This window comes from Scyliorhinus canicula, chromosome 28 (genome assembly GCF_902713615.1).
Source record: "Scyliorhinus canicula chromosome 28, sScyCan1.1, whole genome shotgun sequence".
Lineage (NCBI taxonomy): Eukaryota > Metazoa > Chordata > Chondrichthyes > Carcharhiniformes > Scyliorhinidae > Scyliorhinus > Scyliorhinus canicula.
The window spans coordinates 11,049,496-11,076,092 of NC_052173.1; the positions used below are offsets into that span (position 1 = coordinate 11,049,496).

Sequence of the window (26,597 nt, forward strand, 5' to 3'; positions counted from 1 at the left end):
ACCCGACAAGCCAATCAACGGCTCGCCCGCCCCACAAAGGGGGCGGGGACCTGAGGGTTCCAGCAACGTGCGATTGACCAAAGCGTCCCTGTCAGTCAGTGAGGGCGCCATCTCCCCTTCCCCCATCCCCCTCCTCTCACCTCTCGAACGCCAGGCGGACGAGGAAGATGCCGAACGCGAGCGGGAAGGCGAAGAGCAAGTCGCCGGCTTGCGGGTAGTTGGCGTCGTCCGTGTTCTTCAGGTCTGCCCAAGTGACGTTGTGAGGGAGCCAGAATCTCTCGTTCCAGAACCAGGCTGAGAAGCCGGCCATGTTTGAGTGGGTGAAGCGACTTGAAGCCGCTTCCTTCTCGTGCTCCGTTTCTCTCAGGCGGGGCGGTGCTGAACTGCCTAATAACCAGCGGCTGACGTCACCCAGATAGGGCCCTGCCCTTTTTTAATAACGTCATCCAAAGTGCCGAGAGGAGCTGGAAATGAAGCAGGCTTGCATCCCTGTACACTATACGCTCCAAAGAAGGTATTGAGACACCTCTAACAGTTGCAGCAATACTTTAAACATTAGTCATCAATAAATCGTCGAGTGAAAAGCGTTTTTGATGCTGCCCTGACAATGGTCTCTGTTCAATACAAGCCTGCACAAGCACAACCCCATTAACTCGTTCAAAGAAACCACCAATTCAGTTCATCTTTAACATGGCAAGCAGGGGTGGCACGGTGGCGCAGTGATTACAGTGCTGCCTCACGTCGCCAATGACCCGGGGCCGGGATCACTGTCCGTGTGGATTCTCCCCATGTCTGCGTGGGTCTCACCCCAATAGCCCAAAGTTGTGCAGGCTAGGTGGATTGGCCACGCTAAATTGCCCCTTAATTGGAAAAAAATATTGGGTGCTCTAAATTTATTTAAAAAGTAAGAAGTCTTACAACAGGTTAAAAACCAACAGGTGTGTTTCAAATCACTAGCTTTCGGAGCACAGCTCCTTCCTCAGGTGAAACTGAGGAAACCTGTTGGACTTTAACCTGGTGTTGTGAGACTTCTTACTCTGCTCACCCCAGTCCAACGGCGGAATCGCCACATCATTTTTTTAAAAAACATGGCAAGCCACATTGTACAATGTATTCAAAGGTATGAGCTGGTCTCTGGACTGGAATGGGATGTTGGAAGTTACTGAGTTATTTTTGAGATGGGCAACTGTGAAGTTTCTGAAAAGAGTGATGATATGTTTTGTCTCTGCCAAAGCCTGTAAACTTCTACTTTCAGAAACAAAACAATATACCAAATTACACACAAAGATGAAAGCAAATGACTGCGGCTGCTGCAATCTGAAACAAAAACAGAAAATGCTGGACAATCTCAGCAGGTCTGACAACATCTGTATGAGAGAACGGAGCTAATGTTTCGCGTCTGGGTGGCTCTTTGTTGAAGCTTTGACAAAGATTATACATCAAAGATTTGCCAAAGACCATCCAGACTCGAAACGTTAGCTCCCCTCTCTCCGCAGATGCTGTCAGACTTGCTGAGATTGTCCAGTATTTTCTGTTTTTGTACCAAATTAAACAGTGCACCATTGACAATTCACAAAGCTTTTGTATCGATGAGATACTGTACGTGGGTACCTGTGACTTACAGGGTCTTCCACACTTGTGAAAGAACTTCTACCTCCCCGTGTCTGCCTGGGTCTCACCCCCACAACCCAAAGATGTGCATGGTAGGTGGATTGGCCACTCTAAATTGCCCCTTAATTGGAAAAAAGAAAGAATTGGGTATTCTAAATGTATTTCTAAAAAGTGAAAGAACTTCTACAATGCCCCCCAATAGACAAAAGACCAGCAAATTCAAAGTATTAATTCCTACCTCTTTTTCCTCTTCAAAGTCATGGAACACCATGTTTGAAGTTCTCCATTCAGGTTTCTACCCCGCCACAATATTGAAATGGCCCTAATCAAAGTTAAAATCATGCTCTGTGACTGTGACCATAGTAACCTATCCCTTCGCATTCTTCATGACCTGCCTACAGCCTTTGACATGGTTCACAACACTATCTTCCTCCAATGCTTCTCCTGTTATCCAGCAAGATTATCTTCATCTGGTTTTCACTCTCATTTGTCTAGTCATAGCCAGAGAATCACATTCAATGACATCTGTCTCATCTTGCACAATTATCTCTGTTGTCCCTGAAGGATCTATCCTTGGCCTCATCCTATTTATCATCTACATGCTAACCATTTATAACATCATTCAAAGACACAAGTTCAGATTCCAGATGCATGCTGACGACATTGAATTCTTCCATTCTACTATTTCAAACACTTCACTGTCTTTGTGTTGTCAGACTGCTGGTCTGTCATCCAATCTGAATATTGGGAAGACTTAAGCGATTGCTTTTTGTTCTTGTCAAAACTCCATTCCATAGCCAACAATTCAATTTTCCTCCCTGGCTACTGTCTCAAATTAAACCATACTGTTCCCAACCTTGGCACCCTACTTGACCCTGAGCTCAACTTTTGACCCCCTAATCCTCACCAACAAAAGGATCACGTACTTACAGCTACATAACATCAACTGTCTTCACCCCTGCCTCAACCTATTTGCTGTTAAAACCCTCAATGTGCTATTTTCTATCGACAGCTGACTAACTTAGTCAATGTTTTCTGAATGATTCTTGTTCAAATTTGGTTTTAATTAAACGGACAGGAACAAAATATTCATTTCACATAATGTGCGGATGTTGTAGAATCATAGAATTTACAGTGCAGAAGAAGGCCATTTGGCCCATTGAGTCTGTACTGACCCTTGGAAAGAGCACCCTACCTAAGCACACATCTCCACCCTATCCCTACACCTCCATCCTATCCCCGTAACCCCACCTAAACTTTTTTTGGACACTAAGGGCAATTTAGCATAGCCAATCCACATAACCTGCACATCTTTGGACTGTGGGAGGAAACCGGAGCACCCGGAGGAAACGCACGCAGACACGGAGAGAACGTGCAGACTCCGCACAGTCAGTGACCCAAGCCGGGAATCGAACCTGGGACCCTGGAGCTGTGAAGCAACTATGCTAACCACTGTGCTACCGTGCTGCACTTGTGAAGTAGACCTATTTCTTAAAATGATTTATTTGGGGTTACTGCAAATGTCAACTTCCATGGGCAAGCCCATAATTATGAACTAACAATTGAAGTTATGTGCAAAGTAAATGAGAATGTGTACCTCTAAGATGCACAATGAGCCTTTCTACCATTTCGGCAGACACCAGAAATATTGTTTGTCCGTGTTGTGGTCAGTTTTTTCTGAACTGGTGGAAAACACTATGCTGACAGACTATGAAGCTCATGTTAAAACTGTTAATTATTATTTATTAAACATTAATAAAATTATACAGAATGGAAAATAAATCAGTATTAACGAACAGTGCTTCATTCTCACTTTTTCGTGAACCCCAAATTGAGTGTTTGGTAAAGAAGCATCAACATTACACTCAGTGAGGGCAGCACGGTGGCGCAGTGGTAGCATTGCGGTTTCACGGCGCCGAGGTCCCAGGTTCGATCCTGGCTCTGGGTCACTGTCCATGTGGAATTTGCACATTCTCCCCGTGTTTGCGTGGGTTTTGCCCCCACAACCCAAAAGATGTGCAGGGTAGGTGGATTGAACACGCTAAATTGGCCCTTAATTGGAAAAAATGAATTGGGTACTCTAAATTATTTATTTTTTTAAATTACACTCAGTGTCTTGCATCAGCACAATAATCTCTACATGTGATGAAACTGTGCAAATTGAACTAATGAAGTCTTCCCATATTTATCCCCAGATGGAGACAGCTTATGGCTACAAAACTGTGGATCAAGATAGATTTGAAAGATACAATCTCTTTGCCTGACTAAAGTAAATTGCATATTATCAGGTCAACGCAAGACTGAAAGCAGGGATTCCCGGTAGGACTTGTTGGAATCCCGAAGGAGGACCCAACTATTTTCAATTTGTAAATCTGTGAAGAAATATTACTGCACCACAAGAGTGATGACATTGACCAATAGGTACCTTTTTATGTTAACACAAACTTTAATCACAGAATTAATGACATTAGCAACAAAGAAAGAGAAACCATAAGAACTAGGAGCAGGAGTAGGCCATCTGGCCCCTTGAGCCTGCTCCGCCATTCAATGAGATCATGGCTGATCTTTTGTGAACTCAGCTCCACTTTCCGGCCCGAACACCATACCCCTTAATCCCTTTATTCTTCAAAAAACTATCTATCTTTATCTTAAAAATATTTAATGAAGGAGCCTCAACTGCTTCACTGGGCAAGGAATTCCATAGATTCACAACCCTTTGGGTGAAGAAGTTCCTCCTAAACGCAGGCCGAAATCTACTTCCCCTTATTTTGAGGCTATGCCCCCTAGTTCTGCTTTCACCCGCCAGTGGAAACAACCTGCCCGCATCTATCCTATCTATTCCCTTCATAATTTTAAATGTTTCTATAAAATCCCCCTCATCCTTCTAAATTCCAACGAGTACAGTCCCAGTCTACTCAACCTCTCCTCATAATCCAGCCCCTTCAGCTCTGGGATTAACCAAGTGAATCTCCTCTGCACACCCTCCAGCGCCAGTACTTCCTTTCTCAGGTATGGAGACCAAAACGGAACACAATACTAGCAAACTGAAACACCTCTGTTCAGATTAGAGTTCTAGGACCTACTGACTTTTCAGATTGATCTGGCTCCACCCAGTAGTTACATCATCCATACCCAAAGCATTAGGCTTTCTTTTGTCTATTCTTGCAGGATGTCCCTTAACTTGTTTAGCCAGGGCCAAATACAATACCCCTCATAAATTAGATACACCCCAGGGGTTCTTCAAATCTAAACAATATTCCATTAGCTTGTTATCTGTAAAAAAGTAAATTGTTCTCAAGATCACTTACAACTCAATGATTACTTCACTTTTACAACACCTTAATCACAGCACTCGCAGTCACACTGTCTGTATGCATATTAACCCTGGTTTTAATAACATTACTGCAAACAATATAAAATGTGACCATTTCTGATATTCATCACAGGCTGCTATTACAAACAATGTCCCAGCCTCCAAATGATCCATATGAACTATTTCTATCCTACGGATGAGCTTTGGGTCTTCTAACAATTGTTAGATAACACAAAGAGCTCAGTCATATTGTCTGTTGGAAATGACAGATTAACCATGTTCCAAAAATAAAAATCCATAATTTGATTAGCTGTCATTAAAAGGGCTACTGAAACAATCACAGTCATTTTTTTTTGGAAATGTTTTTTATTGAGTTTTCATATTTTATATCCAACAAATTACAAATTATTAGGAAAAGAAAAACACGCAAGCATTGACATGTATATTTACAGGTAAGCATCTTCATAATAACAACTGTGGCCGCCCCCTTTAACCGGCATACATATTTTACATTCCCCAATATGGCCGAGGCACATGTTTGTAGGCATTTGTTTACAATTTGGTTTTGGGCCTTAGCTTGCCGTCAGACTGTCACTTGCGGCTTTGTCCTTCCTCTTTTTTTTTGGAATAATTTTTATTCAAGTTTTCAACTACAAATTTTATCACAACAGAGAAAAACAGTAACCCTTCCCCTCCAATACAAAAACAATAAATTAACAAGAAAAAGAAATAAGCGTAAAACCATGCAAACAAACCCCCATAACGAACCCATAGCGCCCCCCCCCCCCCCGGCTACCTTCCCCCGATTCCCGTCCATTTTCCCCTGATTCTTGGCCACCCGACTATTCTTCCTCTTGTTCGTTGGCCACAAACAGGTCCTGGAACAATTGCATGAATGGCTCCCACGTCCTGTGGAAGCCGTCGTCTGACCCTCGGATGGCGACTTTGATTTTCTCCATTTGGAGAGATTTCGAGAGGTCGGACAGCCAGTCTGCAGCTCTAGGTGGTGCTGCTGACCGCCAGCCAAACAGGATTCTACGGCGGGCGATCAGGGAGGCAAAGGCAAGGGCGTCCGCCCTCCTCCCCAGGAATAGATCTGGCTGGTCTGAAACTCCGAAGACCGTCACTATTGGGCATGGCTCCACCCTCACCCCCACCACTTTGGACATAGCCTCGAAGAAGGCTGTCCAGTACTCTACAAGTCTGGGGCAAGACCAGAACATGTGGGCGTGGTTGGCCGGGCCTCTTTGGCACCGTTCACATCTGTCCTCCACCTCCGGGAAGAACCTACTCATACGGTTTCTTGTTAAGTGGGCTCTATGTACCACTTTTAATTGCGTCAGGCTGAGCCTTGCGCACGTGGAGGTGGAGTTGACCCTATGCAGTGCTTCGCTCCAAAGTTCCCACCCTATCTCAATCCCCAGGTCATCCTCCCATTTCATTCTTGTTGCGTCCAGTACGGTGTCGTCCCTTTCTACCAGTCGGTCATACATGTCGCTACAGTTCCCTTTCTCTAGGATACTTGCGTCCAGTAGGTCTTCCAGTAGTGTCTGTCGTGGCGGTTGTGGGTACGTCCTTGTCTCCTTGCGTAAGAAGTTTTTGAGCTGTAGATACCGTAGCTCGTTCCCCCCGGCTAGCCAAAATTTCTCTGTCAGTTCGTCCAGTGTTGCGATCCTGTCGTCCGTGTATAGGTCCCTAACTGTCAGTGACCCCCCGTCCTGCCTCCACCTTTTGAAGGTGGCGTCAGTCAGTGCTGGTGTGAACCTATGGTTGTTGCAGATGGGAGCCTTGTCCGACATTTTGGTCAGGCCAAATTGCTGCCGCAGTTGGTTCCAGGATTGGAGGGTGGCTGTCACCACTGGGCTGCTGGAGTGTTTTTTGGGTGGGGATGGGAGTGCTGCCGTGGCGAGGGCCCGGAGGGAGGTCCCCATGCAGGAGGCCTCCTCCGCACGCACCCACTCGGCTTCTGGCTCCTGGATACATCCCCTTACTCGCTCGGCTGTTGCCGCCCAGTGGTAGAATTGTAGGTTCGGGAGGGCTAGCCCCCCCTGGATTTTGTTTTTTGTAGGACCTTCTTTGGGATCCTAGCATTTTTACCCCCCCCCCCCCCCCCCCCATACGAACGCCATGATAAGTTTGTCCAGCGCTTTGAAAAAGGCCTTGGGGATGTAGATCGGAATGGATCTAAACAGGAAGAGGAACCTGGGCAGTACGTTCATTTTGATCGTCTGGACTCTCCCCGCGAGGGAGAGTGGGAGTGTGTTCCATCTTTGCAGGTCCTTTTTTACTTCCTCCGTCAGGCTGGTGAGGTTCCATTTGTGGATTCCTTTCCAGTCATGGGCTATTTGGATCCCCAGGTAGCGGAATTTGTGTCGGGCTTGTTTGAACGGCAGCCCCTTTAGTGCTGCCCCCACCCCCTTGCGGGTGTACTGGGAAGATCTCGCTTTTGCTCATGTTGAGTTTGTAGCCCGAGAAGGCTCCAAACTCTTTCAGGAGCGCGATGATTCCGTCCATGCTGCTTTGTGGGTCCAAGATGTAGAGGAGCAGATCATCTGCATAGAGTGAGACTCTGTGCTCTCTGCCTCCCCTTCGGATCCCCCTCCAATTTTTTGCTGCCCTGAGCGCGATTGCTAGCGGTTCGATTGCTAGTGCGAACAGCAGTGGGGACAGTGGGCATCCTTGTCTGGTGCCCCTGTGCAGCTGGAAGTATTGGGAGTTGGTATTGTTGGTCCGTACGCTCGCCATGAGAGCGTTGTATAGGAGCTTTACCCAAGCAGTGAACCCTGTTCCAAGCCCGAACCGCTCCAGTACCTCTATGAGGTATTTCCATTCGACTCTGTCGAAGGCCTTTACTGCGTCCAGGGAGATGATCACCTCTTGTGTTCTCTCCCCGGAGGTGGTCATTATCACGTTCAGCAGGCGCCTGATGTTCGAGGTAAGCTGTCTACCTTTGACGAAGCCCGTCTGGTCCTCTGTGACCACCTCAGGTACACAGTCTTCTAGCCTTTTGGCTAGGATTTTGGCCAGTATTTTGGTGTCTGCGTTCAGCAGAGATATGGGTCTGTATGACCCACATTCCGTTGGGTCTTTGCCTAACAATCACAGTCATTAAGGAACAAATTAAATTAAATATGGTAATGACCAAATAGAACTGCATATTCTAGTCACAACTGTGTATTCATATTCGCATAGAAGAGCAGTTAGTTGCAAATGCCTTTTAGTTGGTAGCTTACAGAAAACAATTAAACTTTATCTAGACTCCTTCTCCAGGTAGCGTCTTCAATAACTCAAGGGTCGCCAAATTATGGTGAGGAGGTATTATAATAATAATAATCTTTATTAGTATCACAAGTAGGCTTACATTAACACTGCAATGAAGTTACTGTGAAATGCCCCTAGTCGCCACACTCCGGCGCCTGTTCGGGTCACAGAGGGAGAACTCAGAATGTCCAATTCACCTAACAAGCACGTCTTTCGGGACTTGTGGGAGGAAACTGGAGCATCTGGAGGAAACCCACGCAGGCACGGGAGAACGTGCAGACTCCACACAGATTGTGACCCAAGCTGGGAATCAAACCTGGGAGCGCTGTGAAGCGACAGTGCTAACCACTGTGCTACCGTGCCGCACATGCCCCAAGACTACCTCAACTGGAATGGGGACCAAACCCTATGCTTCCGGCATTATTCTGAATCTCTCGCTAGCAAATAGAGCTAACTGCACCCCACCTCCCTCACCCAGACTTCTTATGAGAAATACTGTGGGAGATCTTTTTTTTAATTACAAATTTAGAGTACCCAATTCTTTCTTTCCAATTAAGGGGCAACTTAACGTGGCCAATTTAGCGTGGCATATCTTCGGGTTGTGGGGGTGAGATCCACGCAGACACGGGGAGAATGTGCAAACTCCACATAAACGGTGACCCGGGGCCAGGATCGAACACAGGTCCTTGGCGGCGTGAGGCGGCAGTGCTATCCACTGCGCCACCGTGCCACCCTTAATGGGAGATTCATAATACCATTGAAGAAAAATAGTAGGGCAAAAGTGTGTCTGGTTATGCTGATTTACCCATTTACTATGCTCTGTGTTCATATTTCTACTGAGGGGTAGAGTCACAGAACAAAAGCAAAACTGAAACAGTGGCAATTCTGGGAGCATTGTTACCCCTCCAGCACAGCACCAAATGGCCACTTTCCACATGTGTACTGGGACAACAAATGATGAAAAGGGTCCACAATCAAACCCGATCATGTCTGGAAATTTAATTCACAGAGATGGAACTTCAGAAAATGCAGAGCCATAAAGCACTTTGTATATTGTAAGTGGAGATTTGAACCTGTCACACGACTTCCGGTGGCAGCCATGGAGGGTAGGTCACACATTTGATAGCTCCGGCCTGGAACGGACTTTTGGACCTTTTTCCCCCGTTTTTCCCCCCCCCGGATTTTATGGGATAAAGCAGTGAAGAGTGACACAGTAAGGAGAAATCCCCCTCCGATGTATGGAGAATTGGACCAGAAGTGGCCGTGTGAGACGACAAAGTCCTATAAGGGAGATGCAAGCAGAGCCGGTAACACGGGACACCATGGCAGAGGGCAAGGGCCGCGGGGAGACGGCACAGTGGTCGACGGAGCAGCTGGTGAAGTTGCTCGAGGATTGCTTTGCCAAGCTGAAGGAGGACACGCTGGACCCGATTAAGGCTTTGATTGATCAAGTGGTTCAGAATCAGGAAACCCACGGGAGAGCGATCCAGGAGGTCGAACAAAAGTTGTCCAAGCATGAGGAGTATATAACCGTGCTGGAAAGCGAGGTGGGGATGATGAACGACCGCCAGAAAAGAATGCAGGAGAAGCTGGAGGACCTGGAGAATAGGTCCAGGAGGCAGAATCTCAGAATTGTTGGCCTCCCTGAAGGCAGTGAGGGATCGGATGCGAGGGCCTATGAGACGGACATGTTGGAGAAGTTGATGGGGGCTGGGGCGTTCCCTCGGCCTCTGGAATTAGACAGAGCGCACAGAGCCCTCGCGAGGAAGCCCAGAGTGAACTAGCCGCCGAGGGCCATGGTGGTACGTTTTCACCGTTTCATGGACAAGGAACACGTTTTGTGGTGGTCCAAGAAAGAACGGAGCAGCTGTGAGTTGCGCATCTATCAGGACCTGGGAGCGGATTTGGCCAAGAGGCAAGGTGGGTTCAATCGGGCAAAAACTACCCTTTTAAGAAGGGGGTGAAGTTTGGGATGCTGTACCCAGCCCGCCTGTGGGTCACACATGAGGAACGGGACTTCTACTTTGAAACGCCAGACGAAGTACGGACCTTTATTAAAGAAATGAAGCTGGAGGCGAATTAAAAGACGCTGAAGCCTTGGAGAAGTACTGTGGCAGCGATTTGTGGTGCTGGATTGTAAAAATTGAAGTAGCTCTACGTGAAATAATGGGCTGTGTGGATGGTTCAAGGTTAATCTGTCTTGAAGGGACCTTGTTTGGGGGGGGGGGGCTTTGAATTTGGTTCTGCTTTTTGGGTGACTATTTTTCTAAAGTGATTGTCTCTTCACTATTTTTTTTCTGTTGTTTACTGGGGAATGTGATGCTTTTAAAATGTTTATTCGTGGGGGAATGAGAGGAGAGTACAATAGGGAGACAGACTGCTTGGTGCTAGGGGCGGGAGCTATCTAGTCAGCATGTGTCTGCTGACTCTCGGAAGCGCAGTGGGGGGTGGACAGGTGTTAAGCTGGAGCTGTTTTGCTGACAAGGGAGGAACTGTTACTAGGGGACAAATGAGAGGTCGGGAACAGCGACAGCCCGAGTGGGGACTCTAGGAAGCGGAGGGCGCGAACTCGATGCTGGCCTAAAAAGGGTGATGGCTAGTCAGCGGGGGGGGGTGATGGCTAGTCAGCGGGGGGGGTTTGGAAGCCCCCCCATCCAGGCTGATCATATGGAACGTGAGAGGACTGAATGGGCCGGTCAAGAGGGCTTGCGTGTTTGCGCATTTGAGGGGGCTGAAGGCGGACGTGGCAATGCTACAAGAGACAAACCTAAAGGTTACAGACCAGCCGAGATTGAGAAAGGGATGGGTGGCCAAGTATTCCATTCAGGACTGGACTCAAAGACCAGGAGGGTAGCGAACTTGATCAGCAAATGAGTGGCATTCGAGGCTGGGAGAATCGTGTCAGACAAGGGGGACAGGTACATAATGGTGAGTGGGAAGCTGGAGGGGGTGCGAGTGGTACTTGTGAACATTTATGCTCAAATTGGGACGACGTGGAATTTATGAGGCGGGTCTTTGGTAAGATCGCAGACTTAGTGTCACATAACCTGATCATGGGAGGGGACTTCAACACTGTCATTGATCAGGAACTGGACCTGTCAAAATCCAGGACAGGAAGGAGGCCGGCTGCGGAATTGAAGGGGTTTATGGAACAGATGGGGGTAAGGAGACCCATGGAGGTTTGCATGGCCGAGGACGAAGGAGTTTTCCTTTTTCTCACAGATCCACAAGGTATACTCTCGCATCAACTTTTTTGTTCTGAGCAGGGCGCTAATACCGGAGGTGGTGGATACTGAGTACTCGGCAATCGCAGTGTCGGATCATGCCCCGCATTGGGTGGATCTACGGGTTAGTGTGGAGAGAGGGTAACGCCCGCTGTGGAGACTGGATGTGGGGTTGCTAGCGGACGAGGCGGTCTGTGGGCGGGTTAACAAGTCCATCCAGAACTACCTGGAAACAAATGATACAGGGGAGGTCTCTGCAGCGAGGGTTTGGGAAGCTCTGAAGGCAGTGGGCAGAGGGGAATTAATCTCGATACGGGCCCACAGAGAAAAAGTGGAACGGGCTGAGAGGGATACGGGCCCACAGAGAAAAGGTGGAACAGGCTGAGAGGGATACGGGCCCACAGAGAAAAGGTGGAACGGGCTGAGAGGGATACGGGCCCACAGAGAAAAGGTGGAACGGGCTGAGAAGGATAGATTAGTGGAGGAGATACTCCAGGTGGACAGGAGATACTCGGAGGCCCCAGACGTGGGGCTACTGAGGGAGCGGCAGAGGTTACAGGTGGAGTTTGGGCTGTTGACCACAGGGAAAGCAGTGGAACTGTTGAGGAAGGCAAGGGGGCCGATCTATGAGTACGGGGAAAAGGCAAGCAGAATGTTGGCGCACCTGCTCAGGAAAAGAGAGGCGGCCAGGGAGATAGGGAGAGTAAAGAGTAGAGGCGGGAATACTGTCCTGGGCCCAGAGGGGGTGAGCGAGGTGTTTAAGGACTTCTATAGTAAATTATATGAGTCGGAACCCCCGGCTGGGGTGGAGGGGATGAGGCAATTTCTGGATCAGTTGAGGTTCCCGAGGGTGGAGGAGGACCTGGTGGAGGGGCTGGGAGCCCCAATTGAGATTGAGGAAATAATCAAGGGGCTGGAGGGCATGCAGTCGGGCAAGGCTCCGGGGCCTGACGGCTACCCGGTGGAATTCTATAAGAGGTTTTCAGAGATATTGAGCCCACTGCTGTGAGGACATTTAACGAAGCAAGAGAGAATGGAGTTCTCCCCTGAACAATGTCGCAGGCCTCGATTTCATTGATCCTGATACGGGAGAAGGATCCAGAGCAATGCTGGTCATACAGGCCGATTTCTCTACTGAATGTGGATTCCAAACTGCTGGCTAAGATACCGGTCACAAGGATAGCGGACTGTCTCCCGGCGGTGATAGGGGAAGACCAAATGGGATTTGTTAAGGGCAGGCAACTCATGGCCAACGTTCAAAGGCTTCTAAATGATATTATGATGCCCGCAGAAGGAGAGGAGGTGGAAGTGATGGTATCGGTGGGTGCGGAGAAGGCTTTTGATTGGGTGGAGTGGAATTACCTGTAGGAGGCACTGGTAAGGTTTGCGTTTGGTGAGGGCTTCATTGACTGGGTGTAGTTACTCTATCAGGCACCAGTAGTGAGTGTGCGTACGAACCGGCTGAGGTTGGGGTATTTTGAACTACACCGAGGGACGAGGCAAGGGTGCCCCCCTCCCCCCCTGTTCATGTTTGATAGAGAAATACAGCACAGAACAGGCCCTTCGGCCCACGATGTTGCGCCAAACTTTTGTCCTAGGTTAATCATAGAATTTTGGACAATTTCTCATGGCCAATCCACCCGTCGAAATCGAACTCGGGACCCTGGAGCTGTGAAGCAATTGTGCTATCCACAATGCTACCGTGCTGCCCTTAAGAAGTTAACCTACACTCCATTATTCTACCCTAATCCATGTACCTATCCAATAGCCGCTTGAAGGTCCCTAACTTTTCCGACTCAACTACTTCCACAGGCAGTGCATTCCATGCCCCCACTACTCTCTGGGTAAAGAACCTACCTCTGACATCCCCTCTATATCTTCCACCATTTATCTTAAATTTATGTCCCCTTGTAATGGTGTGTTCCACCCGGGGAAAAAGTCTCTGACTGTCTACTCTATCTATTCCCCTAATCATCTTATAAACCTCTATCAAGTCGCCCCTCATCCTTCTCCGTTCTAATGAGAAAAGGCCTAGCACCCTCAACCTTTCCTCGTATGACCGACTCTCCATTCCAGGCAACCTCCTGGTAAATCTCCTTTGCACCTTTTCCAAAGCTTCCACATCCTTCCTAAAATGAGGTGACCAGAACTGCACACAGTACTCCAAATGTGGCCTGACCAAGGTTTTGTACAGCTGCATCATCACCTCACGGCTCTTAAATTCAATCCCTCTGCTAATGAACACTAGCACACCATAGGCCTTCTTCACAGCTCTATCCACTTGAGTGGCAACTTTCAAAGATCTATGAACATAGACCCCAAGATCTCTCTGCTCCTCCACATTGCCAAGAACCCTACCATTAACCCTGTATTCCGCATTCATATTTGTCCTTCCAAAATGGACAACCTCACACTTGTCAGGGTTAAACTCCATCTGCCACTTCTCAGCCCAGCTCTGCATTCTATCTATGTCTCTTTGGGGGCAGCACGGTGGCGCAGTGGGTTAGCCCTGCAGCCTCACGGCGCCGAGGTCCCAGGTTCGATCCCGGCTCTGGGTCACTGTCTGTGTGGAGTTTGCACATTCTCCCCGTGTTTGCGTGGGTTTCGCCCCCACAACCCAAAGATGTGCAGGCTAGGTGGATTGGCCATGCTAAATTGCCCCTTAATTGGAAAAAAATAATTGGATACTCTAAATTTAAAAAAAAAAAAAAAAAAAAAAAAAAAAATCTATGTCTCTTTGAAGCCGACAACAGCCCTCCTCACTATCCACAACTCCACCAATCTTCGTATCATCTGCAAATTTACTGACCCACCCTTCAACTCCCTCATCCAAGTCGTTAATGAAAATCACAAACAGCAGAGGACCCAGAACTGATCCCTGCGGTACGCCACTGGGCTCCAGGCTGAATATTTGCCATCCACCAATACTCTCTGTCTTCTATCGGTTAGCCAGTTTATTATCCAACTGGCCAAATTTCCCACTATCCCATGCCTCCTTACTTTCTGCATAAGCCTACCATGGGGAACCTTATCAAATGCCTTACTAAAATCCATGTACACTACATCCACTGCTTTACCTTCATCCACATGCTTGGTCACCTCCTCAAAGAAGACAATAAGACTTGTAAGGCAAGACCTACCCCTCACAAATCCGTGCTGACTATCCCTAATCAAGCAATGCCTTTCCAGATGCTCAGAAACCCTATCCCTCAGTACCCTTTCCATTACTTTGCCTACCACCGAAGTAAGACTAACTGGCCTGTAATTCCCAGGGTTATCCCTATTCCCTTTTTTGAACAGGGGCACGACATTCGCCTCTCTCTAATCCTCTGGTACCACTCCTGTTGACAGCGAGGACGAAAAGATCATTGCCAACGGCTCTGCAACTTCATTTCTTGCTTCCCATAGAATCCTTGGATATATCCCGTCAGGCCCGGGGGACTTGTCTATCCTCAAGTTTTTCAAAACGCGCAACACATTTTCCTTCCTGACAAGTATCTCCTCAAGCTTATCAGTCTGCTTCACCCTGTCCTCTCCAACAATATGGCCCCTCTCGTTTGTAAATACTGAAGAAAAATACTTGTTCAAGACCTCTCCTATCTCTTCAGACTCAATACACAATCTCCCGCTACTGTCCTTAATCGGACCTACCCTCGCTCTAGTCATTCTCATATTTCTCACATATGTGTAAAAGGCCTTGGGGTTTTCCTTGATCCTACCCGCCAAAGATTTTTCATGCCCTCTCTTAGCTCTCCTAATCCCTTTCTTCAGTTCCCTCCTGGCTATCTTGTATCCCTCCAGCGCCCTGTCTGAACCTTGTTTCTTCAGCCTTACATAAGTCTCCTTCTTCCTCTTAACAAGACATTCAACCTCTCTTGTCAACCATGGTTCCCTCACTCGACCATCTCTTCCCTGCCTGACAGGGACATACATATCAAAGACACGCAGTACCTGTTCCTTGAACAAGTTCCACATTTCACTTGTGTCCTTCACTGACAGCCTATGTTCCCAACTTCTGCACTTCAATTCTTGTCTGACAGCATTGTATTTACCCTTCCCCCAATTATAAACCTTGCCCTGTTGCTCGCACCTATCCCTCTCCATAACTAAAGTGAAAGTCACAGAATTGTGGTCACTACCTCCAAAATGCTCCCCCACTAACAAATCTATCACCTGCCCTGGTTCATTACCATATACTAAATCCAATATGGCCTCCCCTCTGGTCGGACAATCTACATACTGTGTTAGAAAAGCTTCCTGGACACACTGCACAAACACTACCCCATCCAAACTATTTGATCTAAAGAGTTTCCACTCAATGTTTGGGAAGTTGAAGTCACCCATGACTACTACCCTGTGACTTCTGCACCTTTCCAAAATCTGTTTCCCAATCTGTTCCTCCACATCTCTGCTGCTATTGGGGGGCCTATAGAAAACTCCCAACAAGGTGACTGCTCCTTTCCTATTTCTAACTTCAACCCATATTACCTCAGTAGGCAGATTCCCCCTCGAACTGCCTTTCTGCAGCTGTTATACTATCTCGAATTAACAATGCCACCCCCCCACCCCTTTTACCATCCTCCCTAATCTTGTTGAAACATCTATAACCAGGGACCTCGAACAACCATTTCTGCCCCTCTTCTATCCAAGTTTCCGTGATGGCCACCACATCGTAGTCCCAAGTACAGATCCATGCCTTAAGTTCACCCACCTTATTCCTGATGCTTCTTGCATTAAAGTATACACACTTCAACCCATCTCCTTGCCTGCAAGTACTCTCCTTTGTCATTGTTACCTTCCCCACTGCATCACTACGTGCTTTGGCGTCCTGACTATCGTCTACCTTAGTTGCTGGACTACAGATCCGGTTCCCATTCCCCTGCCAAATTAGTTTAAACCCTCCCGAAGAGTACTAGAAAACCTCCCCCCCAGGATATTGGTGCCCCTCTGGTTCAGATGCAACCCGTCCTGCTTGTCCAGGTCCCACCTTCCCCAGAATGCGCTCCAATTATCCAAATACCTGAAGCCCTCCCTCCTACACCATTCCTGCAGCCACGTGTTCAAATGCACTCTCTCCCTATTCCTAGCCTCGCTATCACGTGGCACCGGCAACAAACCAGAGATGACAACTCTGTCTGTCCTGGCCTTTAACTTCCAGCCTAACTCCCTAAACTTGTTTATTACCTCCACACCCTTTTTCCTACCTACATCGTTGGTACCAATGTGCACCACGACTTCTGGCTGCTCACCCTCCCCCTTCAGGATCCTGAAGACACGATCCGAGACATCCCTGGCCCTGGCACCCGGGAGGCAACATACCTTTCGGGAGTCTCGCTCGCGACCACAGAATCTCCTATCTATTCCCCTAACCATTGAATCTGCTATTACTATTGCTTTTCTATGCTCCCCCCTTCCCTTCTGAGCCCCAGAGCCAGACTCAGTGCCAGAGACCTGGCCGCTGGGGCCTTCCCCCGGTAGGTCATCCCCCCCAACAGCATCCAAAACGGTATACTTGTTTTGAAGGGGAACGGCCACGAGGGATCCCTGCACTGTCTGCCTGTTAGTTTTCTTTCTCCTGACTGTAACCCAGCTACTCTTGTCCAGTACCTTTGGTGTGGCTACCTCCCTGTAACTCTTCTCTATAACCCCCTCTGCCTCCCGGATGATCCGAAGTTCATCCAGCTCCAGCTCCAGTACCTTAACACTGTCTCTGATGAGTTGGAGTTGGGTGCACTTCCCGCAGGTATAGTCAGCGGGGACACCAGTGGTATCCCTCACCACCCACATCCTACAGGAGGAGCATGCAACTGCCCTCGCCTCCATCCCCTCTTACTTTACAGAATTAGCTGCCCCGTGGACCAACTGGACCTCCGCCCTCCGACTCTGCTCCCAGTCAGCTGTACTCTAAACTCCTGGTTCCCTTCACGCTCTTTGATAAATATAGGAAATGAAATGTAAGGAGCACCTTACTCCCTCCTCGTCTAACTCCCTCAGTCACCAAACTCTCACTGTAGCACTCAAATGCCACAAGCTCAGCACTCCCTCAGTCACCTAACTCTCACTGTAGCACTCAAATGCCACAAGCTCAGCACTCCCTCAGTCACCAAACTCTCACTGTAGCACTCAAATGCCACAAGCTCAGCACTCAGTGTAAACAAAGTCTGCACTGTAACTAGCTCCTATTTATACTGTGACTCTAGCTTCTGAAAACTGGCCTAATGCAATTAACTAATAAGCCGTAACTAATTATGGCTTTGGCCATAGAGCCATTGGCTATGGCGTTAAGAGCCTCTAGGAACTGGAAAGGGCTGGGTCGGCGGGAGGTGGGGGGTGGGGGAGCACCGGGTCTCGCTTTACGCAGATGACCTTCTCCTGTATATTTCCAACCCGTTGGAGGGGATGGGGGAAGTAATGCAAAACTTGGGGGAATTTGGCAATTTTTCGGGGTATAAATTGAACATGGGGGAAAAGCGAGATGTTTGCAATCCAGGCAAGAGGGCAGGAGAAGATACTGGGAGAGCTGCCGCTTAGGATGGTAGGGAAGAGCTTTCGGTATCTGGGAATCCAGGTGCCCGGAAATGGGAGGTACTACACAAGTTAAACCTATCCCGGTTGCTAGAACAGATGGAAGGGGACTTTAAGAGATGGGACATGCTCCCGCTATCACTGGCAGGGAGGGTACAGACCGTGAAAATGACGGTCCTCCCCAGATTTCTGTTTGTTTTTCAGTGCCTCCCCATCTTCATCCCAAGGGCCTTTTTCAAGCGGGTGAATAAGGTTATTTTGGGCTTTGTGTGGGCGGGTAAAACCCCACGAGTGAAGAAAGTGTTGCTGGAGTGCAGTCGGGGGGAGGGTGGGTTGGCGCTGCCGAACTTCTGCAATTACTACTGGGCGGCTAATATAGCCATGATTAGGAAGTGGGTAGTGGGGGAGGGGTCGGTGTGGGAGCGGATGGAGGCGGCGTCGTGTAAAGGCACCAGTCTGGGAGCATTGGTAATGACACCTCTGCCGTTCTCGCCGGCCCGATACTCCACAAGTCCGGTGGTGGTGGCAGCTCTGAGAATCTGGAGGCAGTAGAGGAGATATAAGAGAGTGGAGGGAGCATCGATTTGGACCCCGATTTGCAACAACGACAGGTTTGTACCGGGTAGGCTAGATGGCAGGTTCCGGAGTTGGCAGAGGGCAGGAATTAGAAGAATGGGGGATCTGTGGGAGGACGAGCTAGGAGGAGAGATAGAGGCGGGTCTATGGGTGGATGCCCTAAGCAGGGTTAATACATCCTCATCATGTGCCAGGCTTAGCCTGATACAATTCAAGGTAGTTCATCGGGAACATATGACGGTGGCCCGGATGAGCAAGTATTTCGGGGTAGAGGATAGGTGTGTGAGGTGCGTGGGAAGCCCAGCAAATCATGTCCACATGTTTTGGGCATGCCCGAAGCTTAGAGGGTTTTGGCAGGGTTTTTCTAAGGCAATGTCCACGGTGCTAAAAACGCGGGTGGTGCCGAGTCCAGAGCGCTTTTTAAAAAAAATTAGAGTACCCATTAATTTTTTCCAATTAAGGGGCAATTTAGCGTGTTTAATCCACCTACCCTGCACATCTTTGTGTTGTGGGGGCGAAACCTACGCAAACACGGGGAGAATGTGCAAACTCCACACGGACAGTGACCCAGAGCCGGGATCGAACCTGGGACGTTGGTGCCGTGAGGCTGCAGTGCTAACCACTGCACCACCGTGCTGCCTTGTGCGGAGCGATCTTTGGAGTGTCGGAAGAGCCGGGAGTTCAGGGGCGAAAGAGGCTGATGTCTTGGCCTTTGCCTCCCTGGTAGCCCGGAGACGGATCTTATTAATGTGGAGGGACTCGAAGCCCCAGAGTGTAGAGACCTGGATTAGTGACATGGCTGGGTTTCTCAGTCTCGAGAAAATAAAGTTCGCCTTAAGGGGGTCAATGTTAGGGTTCTCCCGGAGGTGGCAGCTGTTTGTCGACTTTCTTGGGGAAAATTAAAAATGTCAGCAGATGCAGTATTCCGGAGGGGGGGGGGGGGGGGGGGGGGGGGGGGGGGATTGTTGTTGTATGGTTCAGGGGTTGAGGTGTGTGAAGATTGGGTTGGGGGGGGGGAAATGTTTATTTTACCATGTTGATGTCATTGTTTTTGTTACATAAAAATGTTCAAATACCTGAATAAAATATTATTTTTTAAAAACAAAACTGTCACACATTCAGGAATTCTGATGCTGTCATAAGTCATTAGAATCCAGAGTTTGTATCACAGTACGTTCACTGTCAACTGTCATTATGTATAAGAAAATAAATCTTCCATAAAAATGTCATTGCTTCTCTTTGAAACTGCTCAAAACATTTCACAGACAATGAGTTTGAATTACACTGTCTCCATCTGCTGTTAATGAGGCTTCAAGATCGAGTTGGTAACCATACCGTCTTATGAACTAGGGATGCAGCCAGTTCCATTTTGAAAGCGACTTGCAGCCGGACATCCAAAGTGTCTGCCAGTTTCAGGTGATAAGTTCCTTTAACTGTGGAAACCAGGGTCCAATGACATAAATAGAATCCCGATGGTCATTGTTGGTCAGACCTAATCGGGGTATAATAGTAACTCAACCAGTTCCGTGGGAAATGGAGCTGAAGAGGCCTGCCAAAGTGTTGAATTGTTTTGGCAGGCCTCGTACGGCTTCCTCTGGTGAAACAATTTGGGCCACTGCTGCCCGAAGACCATCTTTCTCTGAGTTTGCGACCCCTTGCCCACCCTGTAACTTACCTAGCTGGCAGCCATCCCTGCATCCTGTCTCAATCCGGTGAGCGGCTGCTTCAGGAGCCCTGTTTGGCATGCTGCAGCTTGCCTTCCAATATAAATTAGATTGCAGCCACAGGATTGGTCGGTCAGTTGGTCAGTAGGACAAAATAGACCCCAGTAAATTACGCAAAGTTGCACGGACCCTTCCTGTTGATTCCCTTATTTCCTATTTCTTTTACTTTGTCGCTATAATTTTTGATCCATGGATATTTAATGGACATACATCTTTAAGTCGAGCAGAGGAAATGAGGATCTCAAAAGTTGCAAAATAGTACACTGTACCATGAAGATTTTGATTTTGAACAGAAGAACTCAGACTTTCTGGCACCTGAGAGATTGGAGGGATTCAGTTCGATTAGTTGGCTGGTGGCCAATGGATTGGCCAATGACCGTATTCTGCCCGGTGACAGACAGTGATTGGGGCCTTGCCAGGTGGGATGTTTTCAGAGGACCTAGGAAACGGAATGCGCCTGGATGCTGAGCAGGGCAAGGCACCGGCAACTCGGGCAGTCGCCCGGGGCGCCATGTGCTAGGGGGCGCCAGAGACTCGGGTCCCGCGCATGCGCAGTTGGGCCGGTGCCAACCAGCGCATGCGCGGTGGCCGCCCTCCCCTAGGGCGGCCCCCTCCGCCCCCCCCCCCTCCCGCCCGCCCCCCCCCTCCGCCGCTCTCGGGCCCGCCCCCGCGCCTCGGGCCCGCCCCCGCGCCTCGGGCCCGCCCCCCCCCCCGCCTCCGCCTCATGCCCGCCCCCCCCGCCTCCGCCTCGGGCTCGCCCCCCCCCGCCTCCGCCTCGGGCTTGCCCGCCTCCGCCTCGGGCTCGCCCCCCCTCCGCCTCGGGCTCGCCCCCCCCGCCCTCGGCCCCGCCCCGGCCCCGGCCCCCCCCCCGGCCCCGCGCCCCCCCGGCGCCCCCCACCCCCCCCCCCCCCCCCCCCCCCCCCCCCCGAAGGGCGCTGAAGTTCATCTTGCCCGGGGCGCCAGCAACCCTAGGGCCGGCGCTGATGCTGAGCTATGGGCAGCACGGTAGCACAAGTGGCTAGCACTGTGGCTTCACAGCGCTAGAGTTCCAAGTTCAATTCCCCACTGGGTCACTGTCTGTGCGGAGTCTGCACGTTCTCCCCGTGTCTGTGTGGGTTTCCTCCTTTTTGGTCACTAAGGGCAATTTAGCGTGTGCAGGTTAGGTGGATTGGCCACGCTAAATTGCCCTTAGTGACCAAAAAGGTTAGGAGGGGTTATTGAGTTACGGGGATAGGGTGGAAGTGAGGGCGTAAGTGGGTTGGTGCACTCGATGGACCGAATAGCCTCCTTCTGCACTCTTATGTTCTAAGAAGCTTTGAGTTGCTCTCTCTCTCTCTCTTTCGCCACAAAACGTTCCCTGCCTGCCATTTCTGAATCTGCAGAGAAGTCTTGAGATCCTGATGAATCTACATGAAAACCACAATAGATTGAAAGCAAGAACACCCAACTGACGGCCTAGACTAAAAGAATCTAACTGGAAGATATTCATCTGAAACAGACTTTTATCCTTTTACCCTTCGTATTATTCTTTTTCTTTCCACTCCTCTTTCCCTTCTGTGTTTGTCTGTCTTGAGTGTGTGTGGAGGCTGGGACGAGTTAAGGGAGGAATTAGAAAGGCAGCACGGTGGCACAGTGGTTAGCACTTCTGCCTCACGGTACCGAGGTCCCAGGTTCAATCCCGGCCCTGGGTCACTGTCCATGTGGAGTTTGCACATTCTCCCCGTGTTTGTGTGGGTTTCGCCCCCACAACCCAAAGATGTGCAGGGTAGGTGGATTGGCCACGCTAAATTGCTCCTTAATTGGAAAAAATTAATTGGGTACTCTAAATTTTAAAAAAAAGAACAAATTAGATTAGTTAACCAGTTGTATTTGCTGCCTATTTAATTATAGTAATTGTTATTAATAAAAAAAATTGTGTTTAAATTTACAAACCTGGTGACTATAGTTATTGGGCAGCCAAAGACTTTGCGTGTTTTCTAAGAATTAATACTTAATTTCAATTGTGCTGCGACTCCGGTTCAAGCGGGGCTGGATAGGACCACACACTAGCCCAGGGGGTCATAACAAAGTACAATGACTATTTGTAGGCATGATGTGGAGATGCCGCCGTTGGACTGGGGTGAGCACAGTAAGAAGTCTTACAAAACCAGGTTAAAGTCCAACAGGTTTGTTTCAAACACTAGCTTTCGGAGCACTGCTCCTTCCTCAGGTGAATGAAGAGGTATGTTCCAGAAACATATATATAGACAAATTCAAAGATGCCAGACAATGCTTAGAATGCGAGCATTTGCAGGTAATTAAATCTTTACAGATCCAGAGACAGGGGTTAAAGAGGTGTGGGCATTCAGCCTCTGATCTTCGGGTAAGCGTTCTCCAAGGCGGCCTTCAGGATGCGCGACAACGCAGAATCGCTGAGCAGAAACTTCTAGCCAAGTTCCGCACACATGAGTGCGGCCTCAACCGGGACCTGGGTCTCATGTCGCATTACATTCATCCCCCACCATCTGGCCTGGGCTTGCAAAATCCTACCAACTGTCCTGGCTAGAGACAATTCCCACCTCTTTAACCTGGGTTTACCCCTCTCTCTGGATCTGTAAAGATTTAATTACCTGTAAATGCTCACATTCTAAGCATTGTCTGGCATCTTTGAATTTGTCTATATATATGTTTCTGGAACATACCTCTTCATTCACCTGAAGAAGGAGCCGTGCTCCAAAAGCTAGTGTTTGAAACAAACATGTTGGACTTTAACCTGGTGTTGTAAGACTTCTTACTATATGTAGGCAGGCACAGCAGCTATTTTAGTGCACAGAAAGATCTCTCAAGCAGCAAGACCTCTTTCTCAGGAAGAGGAATGTAGGCCAGAATACTAAGGAATCTCTGTGCTGATTATCAAATAGTTTATTTGAATCATTAGAACTGACAAGCAGGGTCTCAGTTACCTGATCCAAAGGATAATGCCTCCAACAGTGCAACACTCCCTCAGTGCTGCACTGAAATGTCAGCCTAGATTAGGTGCTCACGTTTCCGGTGTGGGATTTGAATCCACAACCTTCTGACGCAGAGGCAAAATTGCCACCCACTCAGGCAATCTGACACATTTATCAACGGGTCATATGTTTTTTTTTTAAACGCATTTTATTCAAACTTGTATGAAAGTAGGTTACAGCAAATAAACACCCTGGGAAACAGGGGATGGTTTAGCACACAGGGCTAAATCGCTGGCTTTTAAAACAGTTCTAGACAGGCCAGCAGCACGGTTCAATTCCCGTACCAGCCTCCCCAGACAGGCGCCGGAATGTGGCGACTAGGGGCTTTTCACAGTAACTTCATTGAAGCCTACTCGTGACAATAAGCAATTTTCATTTTTCATTTCATTTCATTTCACATTCTTCCCAACGATCAACTATACAGTTTGTACAGATTTTTCTCCTCTTTCACTCCCCATCACCCCCCCCCCCCCCCAACCACCCCCTGCGACGAACAGCTCTTCAAACACGGTCACAAACATCCTCCACCTTTTCTCAAACTCCCCTGCTGACCCCCTTAATTCATACTTTATCTTCTCTAACCGCAGGAAGTCATACAGGTCACCCCAACCATGCTGCTACCCCCGGTGGCGATGCCGACCGCCACTCCAGCAAAATTCGTCGCCGTGCAATCAGAGAGGCGAAGGCCAAGACATCGGCCTTCCTCCTCTCCATGAGCTCCGGCTTCTCTGAAACCCCAAATATCGCCACCAAAGGGTCCCGGTCCCACTCCCTCCTCCACTATCCTGGCTAAGACCGTGAACACTCCGCCCAGAATCTTCCCAATTTTTCACAACCCCAAAACATGTGCGCATGATTCGCTGCCCCCCGCCCACACCTCTCACACTCATCTGCTACCCCCTGAAAGAACCCACTCATTCTCGCCCGAGTCATATGCACCCTGTTCACCACCTTAAACTGTATCAGGCTCATCCTTGCACAAGAGGAGGTCCCGTTTACCCTTCGCAGTGCCTCACTCCATACTCCCCAATTGATCTCCATTCCCAACTCCGCTTCCCATTTCTCCTTGATCTTCACCACCCGCTCGCCTCACAAAAAAAGGCGAAAATCCCTCAATCCCTGTACCCACTTCAAACATGCTCCCGACCATTACATAGTGCCAGCACCCTGGTTCCTAAGCATTGTCCACTCCATTCTCCCCCAGTTCATGCTCCTTAATGAAGTCTTTGGCCGCTTCTGGGGTCTCAAAATAATACTCCCGGCCTCCGAACGTCACCCATAATTTCGCCGGGCAGAGCACCCCAAACCTGATCTGCCGGCGGAACAGCACCACCTTGGCCTTGTTGAAACCTGCCCGCCGTTTTGCCAACTCGGCTCCAATGTCCTGATAAATCCGGACGTTATTTCCCTCCCAGTCACAGCTATGCTTCTCCCTGGCCCACCGTAGAATTTTCTCTTTCTTCTCAAATTTATGGAGTCTCAACGGGTCATATGATGATGAATAATTATAAATTAATAGTAGGCCAGTAAGTTATTTTTCAAGGTTCATATTCTCGTCTCCTTAGCAAACTGAAGTTTGATGTTGAAGTACAAATCAACTAGCTTGGAATGCAAATCCAGGAAGGATTGTGTTGAAAAGTCCTTCCCTGGGTGGCAATCACGTGACAGGGAGCGTCCATAACAGCAGGCACAATGCTGAAAAATATTCTAAAAAAGAACGACACCCATTTATTACAGGACATTAATAGGGTGAAAGGTTTCGGCCATGTCACAAATGACAAACATGCAGTTTGATCAATTTATCGATGTTTCTGGAAATGCAAAGTCTGCTACGAACCTAAACTACACTTTCTATAGTGTATTCAATATTACAAAGAGTTGTATTTTTTTTTTTTCTTCCCTCCCAAAGGCATTGACTAATGCTGTGATACAGTCCCAGCTGTACAGGCACTTCACCTCACCCAAGCATGAATTCTTCATGTGTGGACCTAGACAGCAACGTTCAGGGAGCTATTGGATCACAGGATGAACTCAGCAGAGCCCAGTTTTGCCAGTAACTAATGCTTACAGACACAGTCCGCTAGCAGGAGCTTAATGGATAACAGTCAGGAGCTTGCCAAACATCCCTTCCAGGAGTGCTAAGGAGCGACCACTCAAGCTAACTCAGCATAGAGGGTGGGGATAGAACCTGGGAAGCATCCTACAAAGCTCATCTCCTCCCTGGCTTCGTACTGAACCATCAGAGGACGTCGTTCACAATTTGATAGCCGAAAATGCAATGTGTTGGCATCTAACTTTCTTGTTTCCACTCATTTTCAAAGATTAGAGTGAATTTCCTTAATCTGTCAATTTCCCCTCCCTCCCAAATATTATCTGCCAAAAATAGAATTATGAAAGACTCCTTCCCTGATACCGTTGGAAGGTTCAACAAGTAAAATAGACTGGAATGAATATAATGAATCTGGCATTTGAGGTTAGAATTTTGATCAATATTTCAAGACATTAGATAAAATAATTATTTTCATTATTTTTCTTGTGACTCATCAGGGAATATTGAGAATCTTCAGGAAGTGAGACCATGGGTGGATTGTAAAAAAAATAAACCAAATAATTAATTCCTTTCCCCACACATGTCACAGTCAGAGTTATATTGCTTTATTCTTCCTGCCTGCTATCCTGAGGGCAGTATCATAGAATTTACAGTGCAGACTGAGGCCATTCGGCCCATCTAGTCTGCACCGGCCCTTAGAAAGAGCACCCTACTTAAGTTCACACCTCCACCCTATTCCCGTAACCCCACCTTACCTTTTTTGGACACTAAGGGCAAATTAGCATGGCCAATCCACCTAACCTGTACATCTTTGGACACTAAGGGACAATTTAACATGGCCAATCCACCTAACCTGTACATCTTTGGACACTAAGGGACAATTTAACATGGCCAATCCACCTAACCTGTACATCTTTGGACACTAAGGGACAATTTAACATGGCCAATCCATCTAACCTGCACATCTTTGGACTGTGGTAGGAAACTGGAGCACCCGGAGGAAACACACGCAGACACGGGGAGAACGTGCAAACTCCTCACATACAGTGACCCATGCCAGGAATCGAACCCAGGTCGTTGGCGCTACAAAGCAACAGTGCTAACCACTGTGTTACCGTGCCGCCCTGTAAGTATTGTTTACATTGCTGGATTTATATAGTATGTAGATTACTGTAGACCTGCAGACTTTGGCCAGTTAATATTTAACGTTATTAATTAACCATATTAAAGTTATTGTTTGGTTGTTAAATATAAATAGTGATTTCAAATCAAATTTTTCTTCCACGTTATTTTACAAAGCCAAGAACAGAAAGTGTCTTGACA

The 26,597-nt window shown here is 48.4% G+C and overlaps 1 protein-coding gene and 1 long non-coding RNA gene across 3 annotated transcripts in view; one reads left to right on the forward strand and one right to left on the reverse strand.

Moving 5' to 3' along the window:
- The window catches only part of cers5 (ceramide synthase 5), a 100,100-nt gene extending 99,684 nt beyond the window's left edge, over nucleotides 1-416 (reverse strand). For both annotated transcript variants that reach the window (XM_038786604.1, XM_038786603.1), the window contains exon 1: nucleotides 141-416. In XM_038786604.1, the coding sequence (XP_038642532.1) occupies nucleotides 141-310 (170 nt within the window). In that variant the 5' untranslated portion in view covers nucleotides 311-416. The remainder of the gene's footprint in view (nucleotides 1-140) is intronic.
- Nucleotides 330-26,307, forward strand: LOC119958216. The gene is made up of 3 exons (XR_005458979.1): nucleotides 330-514; nucleotides 3,807-3,930; nucleotides 26,256-26,307. It is a non-coding gene; the product is annotated as an uncharacterized LOC119958216 (long non-coding RNA).
- The last annotated feature ends 290 nt before the right edge of the window (nucleotides 26,308-26,597 follow it).